This window comes from Acinonyx jubatus, chromosome B3, assembly GCF_027475565.1.
Source record: "Acinonyx jubatus isolate Ajub_Pintada_27869175 chromosome B3, VMU_Ajub_asm_v1.0, whole genome shotgun sequence".
NCBI classification, from domain to species: domain Eukaryota; kingdom Metazoa; phylum Chordata; class Mammalia; order Carnivora; family Felidae; genus Acinonyx; species Acinonyx jubatus.
Window position 1 is genome coordinate 21,842,144 of NC_069386.1, and position 27,664 is coordinate 21,869,807.

Below are 27,664 nucleotides of genomic sequence, written 5' to 3' on the forward strand. Positions count from 1 at the left end.
ATGGAGAGAGCAGCTGCCTCAGCCAGGGAAGGAGAGTGGGCTGGGCCAGGGGACCTAGAGGCTGGACAGCAGGAGGAGTGGGGTGCTGATGGGTCAGCTTCATTCTTGCCAGTGTCCGAACAGCGTGGCCCAGAGGGGACCGGAGAGGAGGAGCAGGGAGGGCAGGGATGAGGATCACGGGTCCCACTGACTTGCATTCCCAGCTTCACAGAGACAGAGGAGGCAATGGCCTGAGTCCTTCTGATCTGGTCTGTCAACCCACACTCACAACCCCAGGGCTGCACAACTGACTCACCTGGGGAGCACTGACAAAGTTGCCCTGAGGGTGGGACCCCAGATTCAGTGTACTTTTAAAACTCCCCAGGTTACCAGACTTAGTTTCCCATCAGACCAGAATGTTCCCACTGACCTTGTCTCTGGGAAGGCCATCTGTCTATGCCTTCAGCACTTTCCCTGGAGGCCCCATGCCGGTGACACTGACCTGCAGAAATCGGGTGGTTACAGCAGCAACTGGCAGATGGCAGCACCTTTCAAAGGGCCACCCCAGGCATCAGCCATTGTGAGGCAATCTGAATGTAAAAGGGGCAGAATTTAAATTACAGATAGTCTTAACTTAGGATAGTTCAATTTACTCTTTCGACTTTATGACGGTGCAAATACACACTCGATAGAAACTGTACTTCAAATTTTGAATTTTGATCTTTTCCTGGGCTGGCAATAACACAGTATGATCCTCTCTCCTGCTGCTTCTCTCTCTCTCTCTCTCTCTCTCCTGCTCCTGGTCAGCCATGCCATCACCAGGGTAAACTACTGGATACCCTTACAACCACTGTGTTCTTCACTTCCAGTAATTAATAAATTACATGATATATTCAACACTACATTATAAAATAGGCTTTGTGTTAGAGGATGTTGCCCAACCTTGGGCTAATGTACGTGCTCGGAGCACATTTCAGATGAGCTAGGTGAAGCTATGATATTCCATTGCTTAGGTGTATTAAATGCATTTCAACCTAGGCCATTTTCAACTTGAGATGTGTTTATTGCATCATAACCCCATTGTAAGTTGAGAAAGATCTGCAGTCTGCCTCATTTGCAGCTGCCCTTCCTGGAGGAAAGAAGAAACAGCCTTGGGGGACATTTCAGTGACACTGATAACAGCTCCTAAGGAAATGCAAGCCCCAAAACCATTTCATGGGCTGATTAAAAGAGCCAGATTTCTCTGTTTTGTGCCTGAACAAATTCCAGAAGAACTGCCTCATCAAAGGCATCAAGAACCCTCGCACTGCACCGGTGGCTGAAATGAAAGGCATCCAAGAGGAAGAACAGCCTGACCAGCTGCCATAAAGCCCCCTCCCCTGCTCCCACGCCCGGCTGTCTCCAACCACATCACCCTTTACTGTGGCACCATGTGGGCGATCAACCGCAAGGTGTGAAGGCTGGATCTGTCAACTGCGTGGCAGGCTTTGCAAGTCTGAGCCACAGCATTGTCATACATGATGAGCTCAGCTCTATCCACAAGGTGTGGGGCCCCGAGCCCCACAGCAGCCACCTTAGTGACCTCTCCTCCTGGTCCTCAGCACCCTGGGCCTTAATACGCAAGTAGTAGCCTCCTCTAAAATAGAAGAGTTTAACTGTCATTTCTATAGGCCACAAAGCTCGTCTATACAAACACTGATATGAGGTCTTGACACATCAGTTGGGCAACACTGGGACCCTATGCCATGGTTTTCAGGGCTAGAACCTTCTGGGCACTTTTAGAACCCAACCCCAAACCAAGAGAAAGTGGGAAAAATGCATCTGGTGTGATACCTCTCAAATACTGGGGAGCACGAGAATCACATGTAATGTGTTCTCAACGTAGATTCCCAAGCCCTATGCCAAGAGGGTCCCATGATGCAGGTGATGGTGCAGGCTAGGGATGTGCAGGTTTCCAAGTGCCCTCCTGTGCTGCCCACACATGCTCAGGCCCATGGACCAGACATAGATTGATCTATGTACCATTCAGCATAGTTAGCCTCGCATACAGTTGGAACTCAACAAGTTGTTGCTTTAAAAAGAAGAAAAGGAAGTGGTCATTGATAATGTGCCTCATATCACAAGGATTTGCCACATGACACACAATGCGGCTTTTGAAGAAACACTATTCCGTTGTACGAAGAATCAGCAAATTCTGCATTTCATGTACTAACTTTCCCATAAACACTGGCCTGAAAGATGGGTGTTGGAATATTTGAGAAAATTTTGATTCCACTGGAGTAAACAATTTCTTTACTGCAGGCTTCTCAGAGCCTTGGTATACTAATAGGCAGTGTATGTCTTCAAAAACGGACGAGAGCATCTCACATTTCCCGAACTTATTAGATCAAGGAACCTTACTTATTTTTTTAATGGAACATATTTTAGCATCATGAAACATAAATGGGGAAATCTCCAGTTTCACCTTTTTTATAGAGCTTTCTAGTTTTCAAAATGCTTCTGTAAATATGGATCTCCTGGAATATCCATGTCCAATTTTTGCCTCTGCAGTCAAGAGGCTGTATTCCTGTTTTGTTGAGAATGCCTGAAAATATTCCTTCACTGGGAAATCTGGAAAGCAACCAGAGGAATTATCATATTGCCTGGATTTTAAGATACAGGATCAGTCTGATAACAGCTTGTAAAGAAAAAAAGAAAAAAAAAAAGCAGTGAGAGTATCAATGCCAGCCAATACCCTGGTGGCTCATACCTACCATGGTTCATTTCTTGCTCATGTTGCACTGTCCTTACGGGGTAGCTGGGGCTGGGCTCCAGAACCCCCGACTTTGAGCTGCAAGCTGATGGGGCAGACAATCCCAAACATTGCCCACTGCCATACAGAGAGCAGGAGAGCTCTGAAGGACTACCCTCCAATAATTCAGCATCCTAAACCAGAAGTGACACACATAATTCCTGCTGACAACTCATGGGGCAGAATCAGCCCCCTGGGCAGCCCTGACTGAAACCACAAAGACAAAGAGCTGGAAAGACAGCCAACAACAACCATGGGTGACAACTCCACTACAACCCTCATCATCTGACACATCCAAAGTCCAGCCACACTGAGATGTAAAGAAGGACCCTACCTTTTAAGAAAATGGTAATTTAAAAGGTATGCTTAAGTTGTATCCAAGCTTACTGAAGGGCTAATGTTTGCATAGGTACAAATCCATGTGAATACTGGCCAAGTATCTCTTCACTAAACAACAGCTCTGGGTGACCAGTCTGCCTTGCCAAGGCTGGAATGAACTCTCACATCCTCTAAGCCACCTGCCCTCACTCTTGACCAGCAGTTGGTTTTTCTCAGCATTTTTCCCTCGTCCCTTATCAGAGGCATGCACAAGAACTCTGAGCCCTTCTGTTCCGCTGCCTCCCAGGGCCCCCACGATGACACATCTATGTTTACAACTGCCCAAATCCACACAATGTGGAAATGTCCCTCCAAATGCCCTCTGACAGGACATCTGTGATTCTGTGGCAGTGGGAGCAGTTATTTACAGACATCAGATTTTAACAGGAGGGAAGCAACATGCCTGAGTAGAGAGCCATGAATCAGATGGCTCCCAGCACAACCACCCTGCTACAGGAGCCAGGAGTCCCTTCAGCCTCCTGGCCCCAATTGTGGGTGACCCCTCACATCTCTCCTCTATCTAATCATCATGGCCATCCCTCAAGGACAGCAGGGTGATGTACAATCATCCTATCTTACAGATGAACAAACCCATCCACCCAGCAAGGAACTAGCTGAAGGTCACATGGCTAATTCAAATCCAAGGTCATTGGGCATCCAGCACTTCTGGCCCCTCTGCCACTGGCCTTCCCCCAACGCCTAGGAGGGTATGGAACATTCTGTGGGGATTCATTTTGAGAAGATCCTCAGAAACTGGTCTGCCAATACCAGAAGGCACCTAGTTGGGTTCATTCAAGAAACAGAACATCAGAATATGAAGAAGTAGGGAGAGGGGCACCTGGGTGGCTCAGTCGGTTAAGTGTCCTACTTCAGCTCAGGTCATGATCTCACGTTTCATGGGTTCGAGCCCCACATTGGGATCTGTGCTGACAGCTCAGAGTCTAGAGCCTGTTTCAGATTCTGTGTCTCCCTCTGTCTCTGCACCTCCCCTGCTCACATTCTCTCTCTCTTTCAAAAAATAAATAAACAATTTTTTTAAAAAAAAGAAGTAGGGAGAGAGGCTGAGGTCTTTTCCCAATGGGAAAAGGGACAGTATTCCCTCCCCAAACTCCTACAGGCAGTTGTTCATAAGTTGTATCATGACACACAATCTGTAAGAATAATGCACAGGAAGCTTCCCCAGGGATGGGGCAGGCTCTTTCACATGGACATTTATCTGCAGACTCCCTCTCCCTGCCCGCAGGACAGAACTGTCCCTCCTACGTTCCCAGCCCACAGGGCAGGTGGCAGCTGATGCTGTCAACCAGCTCCTCCTCCTCCTGCCAACAGTGCCTGACCAGGGGTGGCACATGCCCTGGTGTGGGCCCCCAGTGGCCTCCAGGGGAGAGGCCACCCCTTGCCGAGGCAAGGGCACCACTCTGTGCACTCAGCTACTTTCCTACTTCCAATTGGAAGATTACAAGTGACATGCCTTGGGAAAGTCTACTCACTGACTTAATCCAAGGTAGCATTAAGCCTTCAGTAGCAGGCCCAGACACAGCCATGCCCTTTTTGGAATACACAAAGATACTTTATTCTTTCCTTGTAAGGCCAGAAAAGAGAAGAGGAAAAAAAAGCCATCTCAACCACTACATTTTTTTGTGTGTGCTTTTGTTTGTTTTTCTTAACAACTGATCCTATTATATGAAAGAAAAGTATTTTAAAAATGAGAATCATGTGTAAGATGTTGAGATGCTTATAACTTGAAGGAATCCTAGAGCAAATCCTTTGGCAAGCAAATATCCACCAGAACTTAATTTATATGTTAGATTTATAAGTGACCTAGTGCTGTTTTTAAAAAAAAAATGAAGCATATAAGTGAAATGTGAAAGATCAAAGCAACACACACCTACTAAGGCAGGTGCAGAGAGGCATACAGAGGAGGGTCCACACAGGTGGAGATGAGGCCCACCCTTGGGGAGTCATCGTGGGAGATGGCCGACAGGGTCCCCCCACTGACCCACTCTCAGAAGGGACGCTTCAGAGGGGGCCTGATCCTGAATGGCAAGAAGGCATCTGTCATGTGACAGCATATCTATAAAGAAAGACTAATAAACAAATGAAAATCCCCAGAACACTGTCCTCAGCTAGCTCAGCTCACGATGACAAGAGAATTGCAGAATTGTACTCAGAACTTGAATAAGAATAAAATCACAAAGTGATGCTCTTGGGCATGTTTCTGGACTGAGGCTGGGAATATTCCAGCTGCTGCCTGGGAGCAGGGTCTCGGGTCCCCAGTATGGTGGGTTTTCCAAGCCCTATCTATTTCAAGATCACTCAGGCTGTTGCCCAGAGCTTTATTATTCTCTTTAAGTCATTACATTTTCTCCCTTTTGTATTCATACTCCCCATCACCCACAGCTTACCAGTGAGATTTTACTAAAAGTCTGGAGAATTTTTCTGTTGTCAGGATTAACAAAAGAATTCTAAGGAAGGCAGTTCCCATTTCGCAAATGAGAAATCGAACACCAGGAGATAAGGTGCATTTTAGTCACTATCTGTTGTGCTGTGCTCTATCCAGAAACTCAATATAATTTACAAACTAGAATGAATTCTATACAATGGATGTCTTTCCTTTGCTGATCTATGAAAAACCGAAAGTTTTGGTTCTTCTGTGGGCCCTGCAAGTCAGGACACATTAGTAGTTTTTAAAAGCATGAGCTAGTTCTGGATGGCAATGTGCACTTTCTGGGATTTTGGTAAGTGCTGCCCACAGCTAGCAAGACAGTGTACTGCCCTACCCTCTGGATAAGGGGCAAGAGGATCCACCACCCATCTGCCAAGCCACACCCTGGCCTGGGTTGCAAAGTGTACAGTCTTATTGACTCCAAGCTTTCACCCCCCGGCAAGCTGGCACCTGCCTGCTAGTCTGTATGTTGAGACACAGTGTGAGGTAGTAGCAGCCTTAGCACCAAACATTTTAACACAGTAATTATGTTATAAATGTATTCTTAGAAAACAAAAAGACAGGAACAAACAGAAGTATGGAGAAAAGATGTTCACTGCATTTCTGTTTATAAGGAGAAAAATGAAAGCTAACATTTTCAACAAAGGGATTCTGAGGTTGCCCCTGGTGCTGCCAACCAAGCGTGTCTGGCTTCCCTCCTTCCGGGTGACTGGTGACAGTGGCTTCCTTGTCCCTGGGCATGAGGCCAGTGGCCTTGCTCTGGCTGATAAACAGCAGGCAGAGGTGTGGTGCTGCTTCCTGGTGGAAGCCTGAGAACCACTGCCAACTCCCCATACCTCCTCTTTCCCTCTGCCACCTGCAATGTTCTGTGGGGGCACTGCTCAGCCTGCATCCCAGAGGTCCCTGCCGAGTGAGGATGGACACAGAATGGGAAAGAGAAACTTTTGCAAGCCACTGAGATTTTGAAGTTGTTGGTTACTAAAGCATAAAAGAGTTTATGATAATTGATACAGAATTGGGCTGCTTTTGTAAAACATATTAATTTATGTGGACCTGGCCTCAGGGGTTGGGCCAAGAGTGGTAAGGACACTTTCATCTGAGGTCGGGAGAATGAGCAAAGAGTCATTAAAACGATTTCCAGTGAGTACCTGGAGGGCAGACCTTGCACTTAACAAGGGGTGCAGGGCAGAATGTCACTGATATGTGGCAGTCACCATTAGCAAGGTTTGGTAAGGTGATACAAGAAAGAGGTGAGCTCAGAAAAGAACTGTCTGGCTTCCAAGCAGAAGGGAGACAGAATCCAAAAACTTAGGGATTTATCAATTTGGAAGATGGAACGGCTTCTAATTTTCAAATAATAAGAGATTAAACCAAGAATGGGATGTGAGCTACAAGACTAAATTTTAAGGGCAAGGATCTAATGAAGGGTAGAGCCCTCAACTGTTATAAATCATAGGTGGATTCAAAGTCTAACAATACTTTTAAGTTGGAAAAATGGCTTAGGGGAAAAAAAAATCTTGAAACTATGGGTAAGACACTTCTGTGGAAGCCTGATAGGCCCAAGGAAGCTGCCAGTAAGCTGAATGCTAGGAAGACGCTAAGTACTACTATGGCAAACTTCTGTAAGTCTAAAATTATCTGAAAACAAAAAGTAAGAAAAAGCCCAAAAAAGGGGTCACCGGGTGGCTCAGTTGGTTAAGATCTGACTTTGGCTCAGGCATGATCTCGTGGTTTGTGAGTTCTAGCCCCACATCAGGCTCTGTGCTGCCAGCTTGGAGCCTGGAGTCTGCTTCAGATTCTGTGTCTCCTTCTCTCTCTACTCCTCTCCCGCTCATGTGCACTTGCTCTCTCTCTCTCTCTCTCTCTCTCTCTCTCAAAAATAAACATAAAAAAAAAGAAAAACCAAAAATGGTAATATAAATCTGCATTTATTACCTGATAAGGACACTGAACAAATATTCAGGGGAAAAGAAAAGTATGATAGCCTGATCCATACTTTTGTATAGCAATAAATAAATAAAATCTCTCCAGATGTACACCAACAGTAGTTGTTTGGGAGTCTGTAACTTTGGAATTTCAATTTATTTTCTTTTATTTGCACAGTCTTTTTAAAAAGGTGGTCAGGGGGCGCCTGGGTGGCTCAGTCAGTTAAGCGACCAACTTCAGCTCAGGTCATGATCTCGTGGTTCGTGGGTTCAAGTCCTGCATCAGACTCTGTGCTGACAGCTCAGAGCCTGAAGCCTGCTTCAGATTCTGTGTCTCCATCTCTCTGCTCCTCCCCCACTCATGCTCTGTGTGTCTCTCTCTCTCTTTCAAAAATGAATAAAAGTTAAAAAAAATTAAAACATGAACTTCTAAAAAAATGTGGTCAGACATTATGTGCATAATACAAAAACTTAATTTTCATATAAATTTTTATTACTTATATAGTACATATAAGTACATACTACATAGATATTACTAGCACACGCTGTGATTATTAAGACTACAATCACAGTGTTTATGGCTTTGTGACTGTTACATATCCAGGTGATTTATTTTTAATTTTTGTTTTTCTTATTTATTTATTTATATTTACTTATATATTTGCTTACTTAATTACTTATTTTTAAATAGGCTTCACATCCAGTGCAGAGCCTAGTGTGGGCTGAGATCAAGACCTGAGCTGAGATCAACAGATGCTTAACAAACTGAGTTCCAGGTGCCCCTATCCAGGTGTTTTAAATGTCTGCTCTCCTTTCATCCTTATTTCAATGCTGTGAAGTAGGTACCATTCACACGGTTGATGATGAAACCCAAAAAGTTGAATAAAGCTCTTGCTCTGAGTGTCAGATACAAAGGTTCATTAGGGAAGCTCATTCCTGTCTCACTCCGCCCTCAAACAGTCTTGTTACCCACTTCCGTTGGCAGCCCCTTAATATGTAATATCATAGGCAGCAACAAGGGAAAGTTAATGACAGTACAATACAGTCAGAAACCTGTAACAGTTCTCAGGCAAGCAGGCAATTGGATATACCAATTAAAGATCCTTTTCAGGGGTGGCTGGGTGGTGCAGTCGGTTAAGCGTCCGACTTCAGCCAGGTCACCATCTCGCGGTCCGTGAGTTCGAGCCCCGCGTCGGGCTCTGGACTGATGGCTGGGAGCCTGGAGCCTGTTTCCGATTCTGTGTCTCCCTCTCTCTCTGCCCCTCCCCCGTTCATGCTCTGTCTCTCTCTGTCCCAAAAATGAATAAAAAAACGTTGCAAAAAAAAAAATTTAAAGATCCTTTTCATTTTTGACTTTATCTCCAGGTTCCTTGAGGTTAAGTTCATTACTCAACTATTTTTTGAGCTTTGATGTGTGCATTGTATCTTGTCATTCTTCCAGAAGCAGCACGACACTAACATGGCCATTGCAGTCAGCATGAAGGGTGTGCTGGGCTCTGTATTAAATGACTCACATACAGTTATTTATTTTCCTCTTAGTATCACTCCATGAGGCAGATGCTATTGTTATCTTCATATACAGACACACTATCCTCTCTACATAGCCCTCTGCCTCCCTGAGTGGCCAGGTGGTGGTACACGGGCACATGGTATCCATGTTCTTACAACAGGACCCTACCCTGGGGCCAGGAGTTGGTCTCCCTACAAACTGGATCAGGCTTCTTTCCCAGGAATTTGGAACCAGGATTTAATAAAAACTCTTTTTATTTTTTAAATTAAAAAAAATTTAATGAGCATTAAGATATAATTCACTGACCATACAAGTCACCTATCTAATGTTACAATTCAGTGATTTTCAGTATATCCAACCATCATCACAATCTAATTCTAGAACATTTTTGTTCCCCTAACAGGAACTCTGCCCCTACTGGCAACCACTTGCCTTTCTCTCCAGTTCCCAAGCTCTAGACAACTACTAATCTACTTTCTGTGACTATAACTTTACCTATTCTGGATATTTCATAAGAATGGAATCAAAACACGTGATCTTTTGGGGCGCCTGGATGGCTCAGTCAGTTAAGTATCTGATTCTTGATTTTGGCTCAGGTCGTGATCTTACAGTTTGTGAGTTTGAGCCCCTCATCAGGCTCTGTGCTGATAGCATGGAGTCTGCTTAGGAGTCTCTCTCTCTCTCTCTCTCTCTCTCTCTCTCTCTCTCTCTCTCCCCCTCCCCTGCTTGCATGTGCACATGCACACACGTGCTCTCTTGAAATAAATAAAATAAATTTAAAAAAAAAATTTGGTCTTTTGTGACTGGCTTCTCTCACTCAGCATAATGTTTTCAAGGGTCATTCATGTTGTAGTATGTATTGTTACCTCATTTTTTAATTGCATAATATGCTGTCATATACCACAAAATATAGCATACAAATGTATACTACATTTTATTTATCCATTCAACAGTTGATAGGTATTTGGGTTGGTTCTACTTTTCGGTTATTACAAAAAAATGCTAATGAACGTTCATGTACAAGTTTTTGTGAGGACAGGTTTTTTTTATTTCTCTTCGGTATATACCTAGGAGTGGAATTGCTAGTTCATATGCAAGTTCTATATTTAACTTTTTGAGGAACTGCCAAACTATTTTTCAAAGAGGCTGCACCATTTTCTATTCCCACCAGCAATGTACAATGGTTCCAATTTCTCCACCTCCTCACCAACACTTGTCTCTTTTTTTTGTTTGTTTGCTTGTTTTTTTGGTTCTAGACACACCTAGTGGGTGAAGTGATATTTTATTGTGGTTTTGATTTGCATTTCCCTAATGACTGATATGTGGAACATCTTTTCATGTACTTGTTGGTCATTTGTATATCTTCTCTGGAGAAAAGATTATTCAGGTTCTTTTGTCTATTTTTTAATTGGGCTATTATTTATTTGTCTTTTTATTATTGAGTTGTAAGCATTCTTTATATATTCTAGATAGGAGTCCTTCATCAGGTATGATTTTGCAAATATTTTCTCACATTTTCTGGGTTGTCTTTTTTGCCTCCTTGAAGGTACTGTTTGTGGCACAGAAGTTTTCAATTTTCATGTGATCCAACTTATCTATTTTTTTTCCCTTTAGTTGCTAGTGCTTTTGGAGTCATAGGTGGTAGCTCTCTGAAGTGAGGGAGCTGCTGGTGGCTACATCCCCCGTGGAGATGCAGAGACTGAGAAGAAAGCCTGCAAGCCAGCATGGAGAAAGAATGATAGTCACACAGCAAGAAAAGGATCTATGTTGGGGAGACACAGACTTGGGCTCCCCACAGCACTGCCTACTTGGGCCAGCATTGTCCTGAGACCCAGGTGTATCTGACAAGGATTCCTGAGGACCCTAGGGACTTGCTTTCCAGTGCTGTCCAATTTCAGGTATATTCTGGCCAAAGGACAAAGGAGCAACAACAAAGAAAACAAGAAATATGACTAGTGCATCCAGTTTAGAAGTGAGAAAAAAGAGACTCTGGGGGTCAGGTCACACAGCAGGTGCCATGTAGGAACTGGGATTCAAGTGCTGGCTCATGCCTGGCCTTCCTACCCTCTCTGTGAGCAGTGAATGAGCATCACAAACAAGCAGACAAGCTTCTTTTTACTTGCAAAGAGATTCACAGAAAACTTTGTTTAAACAACACTGTGTCAGTTGCCTGAACTTTCTTACATAACAAAGATCAGGAGTCACAGAGTTAGAAGAGACTTCATCCTAAATACAGGAGGCCAGTGGCTCTTTTAGGGGCAGTGCCCATGCTCTACTGGCTGGGCCAGTCCAATCACTCAGAAAGGAAGAGCAGGCCATCAGGACCAAAGGACAATCTCAGGGACAATACAGTCACACAAGCATCCAGGAAATGTACAGTTGCATATGGATGTCAAGGTAGTGGCAAGACTACTGCCCTAATGGAAGCTGCCAAAGTCTCCATAAAGCATAACTAGTCAAGAGAAAACTTGATTTTGTAAATCTTTTGTATGGAAACTCTGAAATACCCATTGTTTCATATATAAACTACAGAAAGTGAAATGAGACAAAAATCTTGGCTAATGGGGTAAAGATTTCATGTTGAAAAACACTGGTTCAAAGGACGCTCCAGCCTGTGTTTCAAAGACAAAAAGCAACCTGTACACAGAGCCCCACTCCTGGGATCTCTCTCAAACACTTCTGTGTCAGCCACCTCCCACTAATCTTACTAAACCAGGCCTCTAGGGTGGGGACCATCCTTGCCCCCTCCCTCCTGGGGTTTAGACTTAGAGCATTCCACATACAAGCAGTAAATCACAGCTAACTTAAACAAAATAACGAATCTATGTATTTGTCAAGATTCAAATTCCCACCAAGCAGAAAAGATACATTTTATTTTATTTTATTTTATTTTATTTTTTTAATGTTTTTATTTATTTTTGAGAAAGAGAGAGAGCATGAGCAGGGGAGGGGCAGAAAGAGAGGGAGACGTAGAATCGGAAGCAGGCTCCAGGCTCTGAGCTGTCAGCACAAAGCCCAACGCGGGGCTCAAACTCACAGACCGTGAGATCATGACCTGAGCTGAAGTCAGACGCTTAACCGACTGAGCCACCCAGGCGCCCCAAGATACATTTATTTTAAAGGAACTAAAATGACTTATTACCCTGCTTTCAAGAGTCATATTTGTGATTTCAATATCCATATGGCAAAGAAGAGGTGAGCAGGAAGTTAGCAAAGGTGTTACTTCCAGAAGCGCCTCCTGAACCTGACAGAAAACATCTCAACTTACTTTACTCTCAAATAAATACACATGAGGATCTTAGCCATGAATTTAACTTCTCTGACTTCACATGTAGAACCTAAAACTCTTAGAAGGCAAATTCATGTGGTTCACTGGAAGACACCAGAATATCGAACTGGCTGGTCATGGGCTGTCATTAGCAGCAGCCTAAATCACATGCTATAAAGTGTTTCCAAAGGAAATCTACTTTAAAAATACTCAACTTTAACATAAAAAAGCAGCTAATACCATTAACTGTGATATGTCATTAATCTGACACTCTCAAAGTATCCACTCATTCACTTGTTCATTCTTTCATCTATCTTTACATATTCACTGAGCATCTTCCAGACAGTCCTACAATCTTGCTGAGTAGGCAAAACCTAAGACCTATTCCAAGACATGAAGAGTAGAGTAGGAACAGGATTTTGCAGTAGGCAGGCCATCTGCTGGAGTACCAACAAAGCAGGGCTCCAAAACAAGGCCTTTGTTCTGTTTCTGGAACAGGCCTCTTTCTGCTCAGCATAGTGCAGTGTGCTCTCTAACCTGGCTGGCTCTGAATTAGCATCTGGACCTTACCTAAGCATCTCCATAGAGAGGCCTGCCTTAGCATCTCACCTCTGATTCCCCATCACTTCACCTGTTCTACCTCCACAGCAACATTCCACCTGTTCACAAATACTAGCTCACCACGTATACCCAATCCCCAGAGCACACTGAGCTTCTGGTAAGTGGCATTTTTCATTAATGACCAAATAAACAAACAAACAACAAAAAAGCAACAAAAAAAAAAAAAAAAAAAGGAAGGAAAGATGTGACAGCAAAACAGCAAACAGAATTCCTAAAGTTCAGAGAAATGATGTTTCTTCACTATAAGAGATGGCTTCCTAAAAGACTGCTCTAAGGGTAACAAAAATATTATGAAAAACTCCGAAGTTACAGCCTCATTTTTAAAAATAGCATTTTCGACTTAGTGACTGTTGACTCTTCCGCTAAGAAAAGGACATGATATACTTGCATAGCCTCTCCCTTCTCTCACCCTAAGTTATATTACTAATTGTAAGCTTTATATCATTTTACTATTTGGCTGCCACTATAATTCACACAGATGGCCACTCTTTCTTTTTCTTATATTTAAACAGACTTAAGGTTCACCACCCATCTTTTACCAAGCTCTGTACTTTTATTCACTTGTATTTTGGCTGGATTTCAACATTTAATAGTTTTACTCAAAACCCTTATTCAAAGGACTCCGAGCAGCTAAGTGCTCTGCTTTCTGGCACACTTGGGAATATCTGTCCATTGTCTCTGTTTTTACGCTTACGGCAGTTTGGTTAAATAAGAAATTATTGGGACACTCATTGTTCCACTCAGAATCCACCGGTAATTCTTTCATAAAATGTAGCTTGGGAGAGGCAGAACCAGAGTTCCACCCCACCTCTGTCCCTTACCTCTTCTGCCTCAATACCAGGTGAAGAGTACCATGGAAATGAACAATGTCACTATGATTCAACATCGGTCATTCTTCTGTTTTTCCTTTCTCCTTTTTCCAATCCTCCCTATTTCTCCCGCCCACCCAGCTCCTGGCAATCACATTTCTCTTTCTGTTCCTATGAATTGGACTTTTTTTTTTTTTTTTAAGATTCCATATGTAAGTAATACCATGCAATATCTGTCTTTGTATGGCTTATTTCATTTAGCATAATGTACTCCAAGGTCATCCATGTTGTAGCAAACAGCAAGATTACCCTCCTTCTCATGGCAGAATAATACATTGTAGATACATGCATATATTTCACATCTTCTTGATCCATTCATCTGTTGACAGACACTCACGTTGTTTCTACATCTTGGATATTGTGAATAATGCTGCAAAGAACATGGAAGTGCAGACATCTCTTCCAGATGCTGTTTCCATTTCCTTTGCATATATACCCAGACATGCGATTCCTGAATCCTGTGATAGTTACACTTTTAACTAAAAAAAGTTTTTTTAAGTTTTTATTTATTAGAGAGAGAGAGACAGAGAGAGAGAGCGAGCATGGGGGAGGGGTAGAGAGAGAGGGAGACACAGAATCTGAAGCAGGCTCCAGGCCTTGAGCTGTCAGCACAGAGCCCGACACAGGACTTGAATTCATGGACCATGAGATCATGACCTGAGCCGAAGTCGGATGCTTAACTGACTGAGCCATCCAGGTGTCCCCTATATTTTTAATTTTTTAAAAAATGTTTATTTATTTTGAGAGAGAGAGAGTGTAGTGGGGAGGGGCACAGAGAGAGGAAGAGAGAGAATCCCAAGCAGGCTCCGTGCTGTCAGTGTAGAGCCCAATGTGGGAACTGATCTCAAAAACTGTGAGATCATGACCTGGGCCAAAATCCAGAGTCAGATGCTTAACTGACTGAGCAGCCCAGACACCCCTATTTGTAATTTTTTGATGAACCTCCATACTGTTTTCCAAAGTGGCTGCACCAGTTTGCATTCCTACCAAGAGAACACAAGCGTTTGCTCTTCTCTACATCTTTGCTCAAACTTAACCTATGGTCTTTTTGATGATAGCCATTCTAACAAGTGTGAGGTGATACCTCATTGTGGTTTTGATTTGCATTTCCCTGATGATTAGTGATGTCGGGCTTCTTTTCATGTATCAGTTAACTATTTGTATAATTTCTTTGGAAAAATGTCTATTCTTTTGCCCATTTTTAATTGGTTGTTTTTTGCTATTGATTTGTGTGCATTACATATTTTGGATATTAACCCCTTATTAGATATATGATTTGCAAATATTTTCTCCCATTCCACAGGTTCCCTTTACATTTTCTTAATGGTTTGCTTTGCTGTGCAGAAGCGTTCAGTGATGCAGTCCCACTTGTTTATTTTTCTTTTATTGCCTTTCCTTTTGTGTCAAATCCAAAAAAAATCATTGCTAAGACTAATGTCAAGGACTTCATATTCTGTGTTTTCTTCTAGCTGTTTTATGGTTTTTAGGTCTTAACATTCAAGTTTTTAATTTACTTTGAATTGATTTTTGTGTATGTTGTGTAAGTCAGGAACCCAGTTTTGGTCATTCTTTTCAATGCTTACCTAAATGCCACAATTCCGTTTGAATAGTAGAGTCAAGTCTGGTGTGAATATTTACAGAGTTTTCTTTAACCATATACTTAATTTTTCCCCTTCTTTTCTAAAACTCTTTGTTAGGAAATAAAGTTTTGGTGATACTGGCTTCCTTTTGTGTAGTTTCTTGTGGGCTGTCCACGATGGTTGTTTTTCAATGAGGCTTCCTATTTTGTGGCTTCTGAATTAGTCTTTGTGTCCGTATCATTTTTACTTTTTTTTTCTTGTCTGCTTTTTTTTCCTCGTGCATTCTGCCAGCTTTGGCCTTGATTTCTTCTGTCTCACTCACTCCTCTCAATCTTCTATGCTCAAATTATGCTTCAGAGATCATGTTGCCAGCATTTTCTTCAAGAGTCTGAGAACTTACTTTTCTAAACTCCTAAGCTGATCTCTGAACCATCTGCATTTTTTCCCTAAGTCTTTTGCTTATATTTTTCTTTTACTTTCTTTATTTTCATGTTTTTTCTGTATGCTAGCTCTTATTTATTTGCTTATTTATTATTTTTTTCCTCAAGTATGATTAACATGCATATATTAATTTCAGGTGTACATTACAATGCCTCAACAGTTCTATACATTTCTCAGTGTTCATCAAGATAAATGTGTTCTTAATTGCCTTCAGCTAGTTCTTTTGTAGTCCTTCATAATCTTTACATGAGATCAACTATTATGGGGAGATAAAGTGTGGAATAAACTGGGGGTTTAATCTGAGAAAGTGTAAGTCCGGAATATTTTCTCACCCATATGCATTTTCTTCCATCCTGGGAACCTGTCTCCTTGGGTTTTCAGACTGCAAGGGTAGGGCTGGATAAAAACAAAGCATTTATTGCCATGTGCTCTCTGGGTGGAGATTTGCCATTGCTACTTCCCACACCTCTCTCTTACCTATTCACTTGGGGTGGGTCCCTAAGCCAGGAGCCAGATTTTATACCACACAAATGGAGGAAGGCATGGTCCCTTCTTCGTTGCCATCCTTCTGGATGTCTAGTGGCATTAAACTGGCTCCATCTGAGCAGGAGAAAATGCTCATTCACTCCTGCACTGGATTCCCTGGTCCACAGTATGTGCAAAACAGTAAATATCTGTTAAATGAGTAAATGACTGGGCCAACAAATAACCCAGATGAAAAAAACCAGGGTGACTAACAGTGGAGAGCAGGGCATGACCAGCAAAACAGAAAACTGGAAGACAATAGCAGGAGAGCCTGCAAGTCAGTCTAGAGGCACAAAATCACCCCCCTCTCTCCTCCAGTTTGGGGCAGGGCTGGCTGATGCATTCGCACTTCCTGCAGCTTCAGAAAATTCTCTGGCTCAGGCTTGGCCTGGAACTACCAATAAAGTAAGAGAAGGGTTCCACACAGAGAGGCTTCAAACACTTTATCCTTCATCCATGCTAGCTTTGTTCTGGAAATTACACCCTGAGTAGATGAAGGAAGGCTTCTGTAGTCTCCGCTACTGATTCTGTAGGCTTCTGCCTACTGCAGTGTGACAGCTGCAGGGAGTGGAGACCACCATGGAATGACAGGAGAACGCTAGAAGTCAGGCTGTCACCATAAACATGGCAGACATTCCTGACCTTCACCAGGTACACATATCTGTAAGCATTAGGCAAGCAGAAACCTGGACACCTCAAAGTTCATCTGTGTGGGCCCATGTCCACTGGCCTGAAGGTGGCCATTCCCTCATGCAGATCACCTTCTAGTTTCAAGGATCCTACCTCTAGCACAAGCCAGGGAAGCAGAGGACTCCCAAATAACTGTGGCACGGGGCTTGTCAGCCTGGTGAAATGGAAACTCAGGATCAGGGTCTAAGCAGACTTATAGTAAATGAGAAGGGCTGTTTCTTCACACCTGCGTTTGTTAACTGGGATTCAGACACACTTAACCTAAAACTCTCTTAAACAGTCATTAGAGCCACTTCCCAGGGTTCAAAGTGACCCCAGGCAATCTCTGACTCCAGGGGGCCACTTTGTCTTTTTTCTAAGTTTTTAGTTAAATTCCAGTTAGTTAACATATAGTGTAATATTAGTTTCAGGTGTACAATATAGTGATTCAACACTTATATATAACACCTGGTGCTCATCACAAATGCAGTCCTTAATTCTCATCACCCATGTTCCACCCACTTCCCCAATGGTAACCATCAGTTTGTTCTCTATAGTTGAGAGTCTGTTTCTTGGTTTTCCTCTCTTCCCGCCCCCCATGTTTGTTTTCTTTCCTAAATTTTACATATGAGTGAAATCATATAGGATTTGTCCTTCTCTGACTGACTTATTTCACTTAGCATAATACCCTCTAGCTCCATCCATATTTTTGCAGATGGCAAGATTTCATTCTTTTTTATGGCTGAGTAATGTTCCATTGTGTGTGTGTGTGTGTGTGTGTGTGTGTGTACCATCACTTCTTTACTTCTTTCTTTTTTCAATTTTTTTTTCAATTTTGAAATAAGGTGCCTTTATTTTAATAATCTGATCTACAGGTGAGTATCTGCTAGTGTTAGTGACATAACTTGAATTTTTTATTATTTTTAAAATTTAAATCCAGGTTAGTTAACATATAGTATAATAATGATTTCAGGAATAGAATTTAGTTATTCATCACTTACATATAACACCCAGTACTCATCCCAACAAGTGTCCTTCTTAATGTCTTTTGCCCATTTAGCCCGTCCCCCCACCCAAGTCTTTCTCTTATTTCACTTAGCACAACACATTCTAGTTCCATGCATGTTGTTGTTAATGGCAAGATTTCATTCTTTTTGATAGCTGAATAATATTCCACTGTATGTATATAGATATAGATATACACATACCACATCTCCTTTTCTATTCACCAGTCGCTGGACATTTGGGCTCTTACCATACTTTGGCTATTGTCAATAGTGCCACTATAAACATTGGGGTGCATGTACTCCTTTGAATCAGCACTCCTGTACTTTTAGATAAATACATAGTAATGCAATTGCTGGGTCATAGGGTAGTTCTATTTTTAATTTTTTAAGGAACCTCCATACTGTTTTCCAGATTGGCTGCACCAGTTTGCATTCCCACCAGCAGTGCAAAAGAGATCCTCTTTCTGGCGGGAGCCACTTCTTGTCCTTCTTTGGATCCTTCCCATACCCACCCTGCCCCCTGCCTGGGGCTCTTACTCTCCTTCTTGCTTAAGGGATTAAGAGAGTTTGTGGACATGTCCCAAGAGGCATGGATGGCATGAGAGGGGATGGTCAGTCGCATCACCAACATCTGCTGTTTATTCAAGTGTGAGTGTCTACATTCCACAGTTGCTACTTCTTGTTCAGACCTGCCTTGCTTTGTGTCTTAAAATCTCCAAAAAGGCAAGAGTTGCTCTTTGAGTCTATAAACAGTTCTAGTAAATGATTTCAAATGTGATGTTCATAAAGAGTGACAACAAATAGCAGGGACTCAAATATGCTTTGTTATCTACAGTCCTTGAGAAAATCCTGATAGATGCAATTACTTTAATAACAATGAAAAAATGATATAGGTGCCAAATTAATGATGTGAGCCCTCATATCTGAGTCACGTCCACAAACTGGAAAAAAATATTCCCCGCCCTGTGAATATTTCCGTCCCAAGGGAGAAACAATGGAGAAGATGTCATCTTATGCTATTACGATGTTTTATATCCTACAAAGTGCTTTCACATGTCTTAATGCAAATGTGTCTGACAATTAGCTTGGGGGTACTCTCTTCATTTACATATGAGAAAACCAAGGCTTAGAGAATAAACTTTGAAAGACTGGAGAACACTGCAAAATGAAATAGCCAATGTCAACACTGAAATTAAGCAGACTGTAGCTTAGTTTTTTCCTCGGCCACAGAATCAAAGATCATAATTAAAATCACTGCATCTTGTTGCTCCTCCCTTGGCCTCCCAACCATAGGTCAGAGATGTGGTGAGGGTACACAAAGGTGTGAGCCACTTACAGAATCAGACGGGGAAATAAACATTTATGGAACGTGTCCTGTATGGGGCACTGTGTCAGATGTCACCACAGGTAATTCACATAGTCATCACCTTCACTCAGGGATATCATTGCCATCTTATGCATAAGGAAAGTGAATGTGAACGAACAATGTTAAAATTGTCTACTGTACCACTGGAGCAAAGCCACCAAAATGTAACGGGTAAAAGTGTAGGTTGTTACTATAAAGGTGCAATAATCAAAGTGGTGTGATATCAGCATAATGATATGCAAATCAATCAATGTCAGAAAACAAAGAACCTAAAAATAGATCCTGACTTATCTTGACCATTTGACTTTAGACAGAGGCACCATTATAATTCAGCATGGGTAGGACAGTCTTTTCAACAAATGGTGCTGGAAAAACTGGATCTCCAAAGAGAAAATAAATAAACCTCAACCCCTACCTCACTCCATACATAACAATTAATCAAGATGAATCACACACCTCACTGTAAAAGCTAAACTAAAAACTTCAAGAAGAAACATAGGAGAGTATCTTCATAGCTTGGGGTAGGCAAAACTCTTTTTAGGACACACAAAGCAATAACCATAAATAATGCTAAGTCAACTTCATAAAATATTAAAATTCTGCCTGTCAAAAGTCACAACTACAACTCAATAATATAAAGACAAACAACTTAGTAAAAAATGAATAAAAGACTCGGACACTTCAACATCACTAGTTACCAAGGAAATACAAATTAAAACTATAGTGATATAACACTCTGCTCCTATCGGAACGTCTTAAAGAAAACAAGGCTGACAATACCACAAGGATGGCAAGGATGGCAGAGCAACCAGAAACCTCACACCTTCTGGGTGGGAGTATGGCATGGTCTGGTGGTCTTTTAGAAATCTGCTCTATGACCTGGTAATTCCATTCCTAGGTATTAACCAAAGAGAAATAGAAGCATCTGTCCACAAAAAGCCTTGTACCAAAATGTTCACAGCAGCCTTATTCATAACAGCCCCAAACTGGAAACGGCCCAGCAGTTCAGCAACAAGAAAGTAGCCAAACAGCCCCTAGCACAGCGAAACAATGAATATACACAGCAAGGAAAAGGAACAATCCACTGATAAAAGCAACAACATGGATGAATCACAGAAACATTAAGCTGAGCGGAGATGAGTACCTACTGCCTGATTCCTTTTATACGAAGTTCTAGAACAGGCAAGATAATCTCTGATGGAGAAATCAAAAAAGTGGCTGCTTGGGAATGGGCACTGGAGGCAGGGCAGTGGAGAACTTTTTGGTGTAATGTTAACGTTCCGTATCTTGATACGGATATGGATTACAAAGACGCATATATTTGTCAAGACTCATCTATAAATATACTTAAATTTTGTGCATTTCATTTTAATGTTTTTAAAAAAAGAAAGAAAAGGTTTGGCTGCTAGGCTGAGGATCCCCTCCCTGCAGCCTGAACTAGAGGTACTTCATTCATCCTGGCACATCCTTGGCCACACCAGTGCAGAGTGATGGGGAGCTAGGACAAATCAATGGAGGCTCAGGGCACACTAACCTGAAATAGAACCTAAAGGGCTCAAGGGTGTCATATGTAATCCACAGGAAGGAATGAGTGGTCCCTAGTTCTCCAGATAGACATGCATCCTGGATACTTTCTAAAAAGTCTGGTAGAATACACATAATATGAAATATAGCAGTTTAACCATATTTAAGTGTATAATTCAGTGGCATTAAGTACATTCATACTGCTGTGCAACCATCACCACTGTTCATGTCCAGAATTTTTCCATCTTCCCAAATTGAAACTGTAGTCATTAAACACTAACATCCCATTACCCCCTCTGCCACCCCCTGGCACCCACCATTCTACTATCTTTTTCCTTTTTAAAAAAAATTTAAAAGTTTATTTATTTATTTTGAGAGAGAGAGAGAGAGAGTGAGCGAGCAGCACAGGGGCAGAGAGTGTGGGAAGAGAGAGAATCCCAAGCAGGCTCCACACTGTCAGCACAGAGCCCAATGCAGGGCTCAAACTCACAAACTGTGAGCTGAACATGACCTGAGGATAAATTAAGAGTTGGATGCTTAACTGAGCCATCCAGGTGCCCCACCATTCTACTTTCTATCTAGAGATAGATTGATAGATGGATTTGACTACTCTAGGTATCTCATTGTGTGAAATCTGATAGTATTTGTCCTGTGGTTACTAGCTTATTTCACTAAGCATGATTAGTCCTAAGGTTCATCCATGTTGTAACACATGTCAGAATTTCTTTCCTTTTTAAGTCTAATATTTCATCTGATGTATACACCATATTGTGTTTATATGTTCATTTATCAGTGGATGCTTAGGCTGTTTCCCCCTTTTGGCTACTCTGAATAATGCTATGAATATGGGTATACAAATATCTTTTGGAGTCCATGTTTCTACCTGTTTTGGGTACATACCAAGGAGGAAGTTTCCTAGATCAGGTGGTAAATTCTTTTTCTAATTTTTTAAAAATATTTTTTAATGTTTATTTATTTTTGAGAGAGACAGAGACAGAATGTGAGCAGGTTAGGGGCAGAGAGAGAGGGAGACACAGAATCTGAAGTACGCTCCAGGCTCTGAGCTGTCAGCACAGAGCCCGATGTGGGGCACAAACTCACAAGCTGTGAGATCATGACCTGAGCCGAAGTCAGATGCTCAACTGACTGAACCACCCAGGCACCCCTCTTTTTCTATTTTTTTTGAGGAACCACAATACTGTATTCTATAGCAGTTGTGTCATTTTATATTCCCACCAGCAATGCACAAGGGCTTCAATTTCTCCATATCCCCTAGCCAACATTTCTCCTCTCCTCTCCTCTCCTCTCCTCTCCTCTCCTCTCCTCTCCTCTCCCCTTCCTCCCTCCCCTCCCCTCTCCTTTCGCCCTCCCTCTCTCACTCTCTCTTCCCTCTCCCTTCACTCTTCCCTTCCTCCCTTCCTTCTATCTTCCCTTTCTTCCTCCCTCCTGCCTCCCTTTCTTTTCTTTCTTTTTGATAGTAGCCATCCTAATAGATGTGAGGTGACATTCTGAATACTTTTTAAAGAAAGAAGCAATTCTATGCTTCTTTCCCATAGGAAAAATAGAGGGCATACTTTACAGTATGATTTCCCAGCAAAGCATCAAGCTTTATAGTTAGGAACAGAGGCAGAGAAGGCTTGGGTGATTAAAACAGGGGCCCTGTCTCCTCAAAATGGCTGACTACGATAAGTTGCCTTGTATATCTGCACGCACAGTTTGGCCAATACTACATGTATTTGATGCAAGTGTGTATATAATCCCTAGTCATTAGAAACCAAGGATATTTTTGGGCACTTGGTGGCTCAGTTTGTTAAGTGGCTGACTCTTGATTTAGGCTCAGGTCATGATTTCAGAGTTCATGAGTTCAGGCCCTGCATTGGGTTCTCCACTGACGGTGCAGAGCCTGCTTGGAATTCTCTCTCTACCCTCTCTCTCTGTCCCTCCTCCACTTTCTTTCTCTCTCTCAAAAAATAAACATTAAAAAAATTAAAAAAGAAACCAAGGAGATTTCATTATGTTTAAGTGTTAAAGTTAAGAAACAGAAAATAGTTACAAAAGAAACAATTTTCACTTGGAAAAATCTTTATTCAGGTTTAATGGCTGTAGAAACATTTTCAAAAACTGAATAGATTTGCAGCAATTTTTTCCTTCGTATAACATCAAAATTGGAGGAAAATATCCATTCTGTGCACTAAAAAAACAACTCTTAGCAAATATATACTTACATAAATTAACCAATAAAACATATTTAAGTCAACACAAAAATGTTACACTTACAATTTTTTGACACTTTTAGAACTGGGCCAGAATTAGTATCCTCAAAATTCCAGAGATATTAGCAATTATCCTATTTCTTCTATATTTTAAGTGAATAAAATAGCCCATCACAAAGAATCATTTTAACCTGTATAATTTAGTTGGAAATTGTAGAAATCTGAGAGTCAATAGTAAACTTGGTAATAGCAAGTTCAGTTTTCATATGGCACGAAGACAATGACCCTAGAAGCTGCCACTTTGCTTTTGGGGAGTGCTCCCCGACTTGTCCCCATCCAGAGCCCCACATTCTTGGGGATTTACGAATGAAACAGGAAAGCCATGGAAGGCCTTTATTTTAGCTGCTGGTAAACCACCTACCAGGTTTTTTTTTTTTTTTTTTTTTTTGACTTGACATTAAAGGGTATTTGGCCTTTACAGGAGAAATACTTCTCAGCATTGTTTCTGCCACAGTGATAGTTCTAACAGCCACAAGTGCCCCAAAACCAGCCAGAAATACAAACAAGAGTCAGGGGCATTTCCTTTCTCTGAGTTGAAACAAATTCTAACAGATATAAGAACACTGCTCATAGCAAAGTAGTCCTCAAGTTCATAGTGTGGTTTTGTCAGCTGCCTGCAACAGAATGAAAGTGGAAGGAAACAGTGCAGGGTGCTCTATGGACCAGGGCTGCTGTAAAGAAAGCCAGAAGGATGACCTCCCTAAGCTCTCTCCCAAGCAGACAACCTCTTGTTGATATCTAAAACCTCAGTGTGTTGACAGAGAAATTCTATTGCATCTTCTTTAGGCAAATCATCTAATCCGGGCACTACAGATAATGTCAGAACCAAGCTTACCATGGTAGATCATTTAAGTAAAGCCTGCAATCTGTTTCTACTTATATACCTGACCCAGGAAGTATGTAAAAAATATTATGTATCTGTAGTGTGTGGACACTAATTTAGGGAGCATTCTAAAAGGGTAATTGCAAATAGGGCCGAGGTGCGAAAGTGGGGATGAGTAAGAAGCTTTTTGAAAAATTAGACACTGGCAAGACGAATGAAGTGAGATCACTGCAAATAGAAAGTGTGAGTGGGCACTGGGGGTGCGAGGCACAAACCCGCACTGGAAGGGGCTGAACGCCCAGCAACAGGCTCCCGTAAGAGGAAAAAAAATATTACACGAGGTCTGCCATCATGTTCACCTGCCAGGAAAAGACAGCTGTCCCATATTAAACAGAACAACTGCTATCGAATTTTGACATCTTCTAGAACTTTTGCTTTTATCTTGAATGAAAATGAGCAAGGTTCAAAGTACAGGAAAAAATATGGGAAAAAGCGAGGGTTTCCAGATAAAATACAGAACATCTGCTTAAATTTGAATTTCAGATAAACAATAAATGTTTTATAGAAGTATGCCCCATGCACTCTTTGGCACAAACTAAAACTAGAACATGATCCATTATTTATCCAAAATTCAGATTTAACTGGGCATCCTGTATTTCCATTTGCTACATCTGGCAACTGTAAAGGAAGCACAAATTAGTTTGACCTTCCTAAAACCTTCTGTACTGGTCACCACAGGGAATGCTAAAGCAATGTGAAAGAAGGCAGAATTATCACGGAATCTTCAATGCAAAGGGTCAGCAAAAGGCAGCCAGGACTGGCCACCATTGACAAGAAGTGCAGCCACTCTCCTTTTGTCAATTTAAAAAATTATACTTGCCTCTTTATCCTCCAAGCTGCCCTATTTTGGGGGCCCAGATTTAAATATTACATATATGAGTTTAAGGAACTAACTCAACAGTTCAAGTATTTCCACATGACCATACCACTGCAAAACCAAAGAAAAAAAAAACCACCTTTTTTTCCCCCTGAAATTCACCACTGTTACATAATTTGCCTCTTATTCAAAATACATGTGTCAGGCAAACTCCAAAGGTGATATCTGGCACTAAAATGTTTAGATACTCTCTCTAATGGAGAACTGTAGTACAGATGTAGGCGTTCACATTTCTCCCTGGGACAGGCCATTGTAGAACGTGGAAGAAGATACTTGCATAGCTTAATTACTTTTTGGTTCTTCTGAAGCATTTTTCCCCCTCCTTTTGGCACTTTTCATAAACATGTTATTTTAGATTGGGAATATCTAAAAAAAAATTACAATGCAACATTTAATTCATGATTCCTCCATAGAAATGCGTACTAAGAATAATATTATCCCAACTCATTTTATGAGGCATACCATGATACCAAAACCAAAGACAGTACAAAAAAAGTACCAGCAACTCTCATGAACAGAGACAGACACAACAAACCTCAACAAAACATTTGTAAATAGAAGTCTAGTGATATACAAAAAGAATTATACACCATGACCAAGAGGGCTTTATTCCAGGGATACAAGGCTACTTTGATATTCAAAAAATCAAGCAACATAATCCACTGTATTAACAGATTAAATATGAGAGCCACATGATCATACCAATTGCCTCAGGAAAACATCTGACAGAATCCAACATACATTCATGATTAAAACACTCAGCAAACTAGGGATATGAGGGACCTTTCTCAAACTGATTAAGGGTGCCTGTGAAAAACCTACAGTTACTGTCACAACTAATGGCCAAGTACCGAATGCTGTCTCCCTAAGATGAGGAACAAGAAAGGACATCTACTCTCATCACTGTGATTCAACAGAGTATTAGAAGATCTAGCAAGTCCAGTGAGGCATGGAAAGGAAATAAAAGGCACAGAGACTGAAAAGGAAGAAATAAAGCTAATTATAGATAATGGAACAGTCTATACAGAACATCCTAAGGAATCTACAGGAAATCTCGAACTAAATGAATTCATCAAGGTCACAAGAGATAAACATCAACATACAAAAATCAACCCCATTTCCATGTATTAGCAATGCATATGTGGAAATGGAAATTAAAAGACACTATAAGAACATTCAAAATAAAATGCTTAGGTGTGAATTGAGCAAAACACTAAGGTATTAGAAGGATAGACACAGATCAGTGGGATAGGGTTCAGAAAACAAAACAAAATAGAAACAGATCTATACAAGTACAGGCAACTCATTTTGACAAAGGTGAAATACAATACAACAGAGGAAAAATAATCAAAATAATCTTTTTAAGCAGTATTGCTGGAGAAACTGGACATCCACAGAAAAGAGAAACTGAAATTTGACCTAAACATCACAACTTATAAAATATATTAACCAAAATGGATCTTAAGTTCAAATGTAAAATTATAAAATTTTAGAAGAAACCACAGGAAATCTTCAGGACTTAGGCCTAGGTGAAAATTCTTAGAAATGACACCAAAAGTTAAAAATAACAATCTGTCTTTCATCAAAATAAAAGCCAAAATAAAACTTTCTTGTTCTGCAGAAAACCCTTCAGCAGAAAGTGAAAGCTTGGTCATCATCACCTCAGGAACAGGCACTCCCAGCGGATCAGGCTAGAGACCATCCTCTATACCATCCTTACCTCTCATTCAATACACCTAATCCCATTGGCTCCTCACTCCTCCTAAGTGGTGGAAGAACCCCCACTCCTCCTCAGTGATCTGGAGAAACCCCCACTCCTCCTCAATGATCTGGAGGAACCCCCACTCCTCCTCAGTGATCTGGAGGAACCCCCACTCCTCCTCAATGATCTGGAGGAACCCCCACTCCTCCTCAGTGATCTGGAGGAACCCCCACTCCTCCTCAGTGATCGGGAGGAACCCCCACTCCTCCTCAATGATCGGGAGGAACCCCCACTCCTCCTCAATGATCTGGAGGAACCCCCACTCCTCCCCAGTGATCTGGAGGAACCTCCACTCCTCCTCAACGATCTGGAGGAACCCCCACTCCTCCTCAGTGATCTGGAGGAACCCCCACTCCTCCTCAGTGATCTGGAGGAACCCCCACTCCTCCTCAATGATCTGGAGGAACTCCTACTCCTCCTCAATGATCTAGAAGAAACCCCTCCTCCTCCTCAGTGATCTGGAGGACTGTGCCTTCTCAGTGAGCTGGAGTAACCTCTCCTCTTCAGTGATCTGGAGTCCCACTACTCTTCTTTTATAATGCTGATTTATTTATTTTGAGAGAGAGAGAGAGAGAGAGAGAGAGAGAGAGAGAGAGAGAGAGCATGCACACAAGCTGGGGAGGGGCAGAGAGAGAGAAGAAGAGAGAGAATCCCAATCCACATGGGGCTCGAACTCACAAACTGCAAAATCATGACCTGACCCAAAATCAAGAGTTGAAACTTAATGGACTGAGCCACACAGGCATCCAGTGGAGCACCCACTACTCTTAACTGACCTCTACGCCCCCCCCCCCCTTATAATCCACTGAACAGCCAGAGGGACATTTGCCAAATGCATACCTGACCATGATCCAGGCCTTATTGTTTGAGATCCTGAAACATCAGAACAGATGTGATGGATTGGGGTGACTCAACCAGACAGCTGGACTGGGGCAGGAGTTTTCCGATGTCAGTGGGCTGCTCTCCCAGC

The 27,664-nt window shown here is 41.8% G+C and overlaps 2 protein-coding genes across 4 annotated transcripts in view; one reads left to right on the top strand and one right to left on the bottom strand.

The window, feature by feature from the left end:
* Window positions 1-27,151, top strand: LOC128316154 (uncharacterized). The gene is made up of 3 exons (XM_053225079.1): window positions 1-92; window positions 4,392-4,552; window positions 26,700-27,151. Exons 1-3 carry the CDS (start codon window positions 1-3, stop codon window positions 27,149-27,151), a joined length of 705 nt encoding a protein of 234 aa, XP_053081054.1.
* OTUD7A (OTU deubiquitinase 7A) overlaps window positions 1-27,664 on the bottom strand; it is a 360,750-nt gene that overhangs the window by 304,702 nt on the left and 28,384 nt on the right. The window lies entirely within an intron of this gene.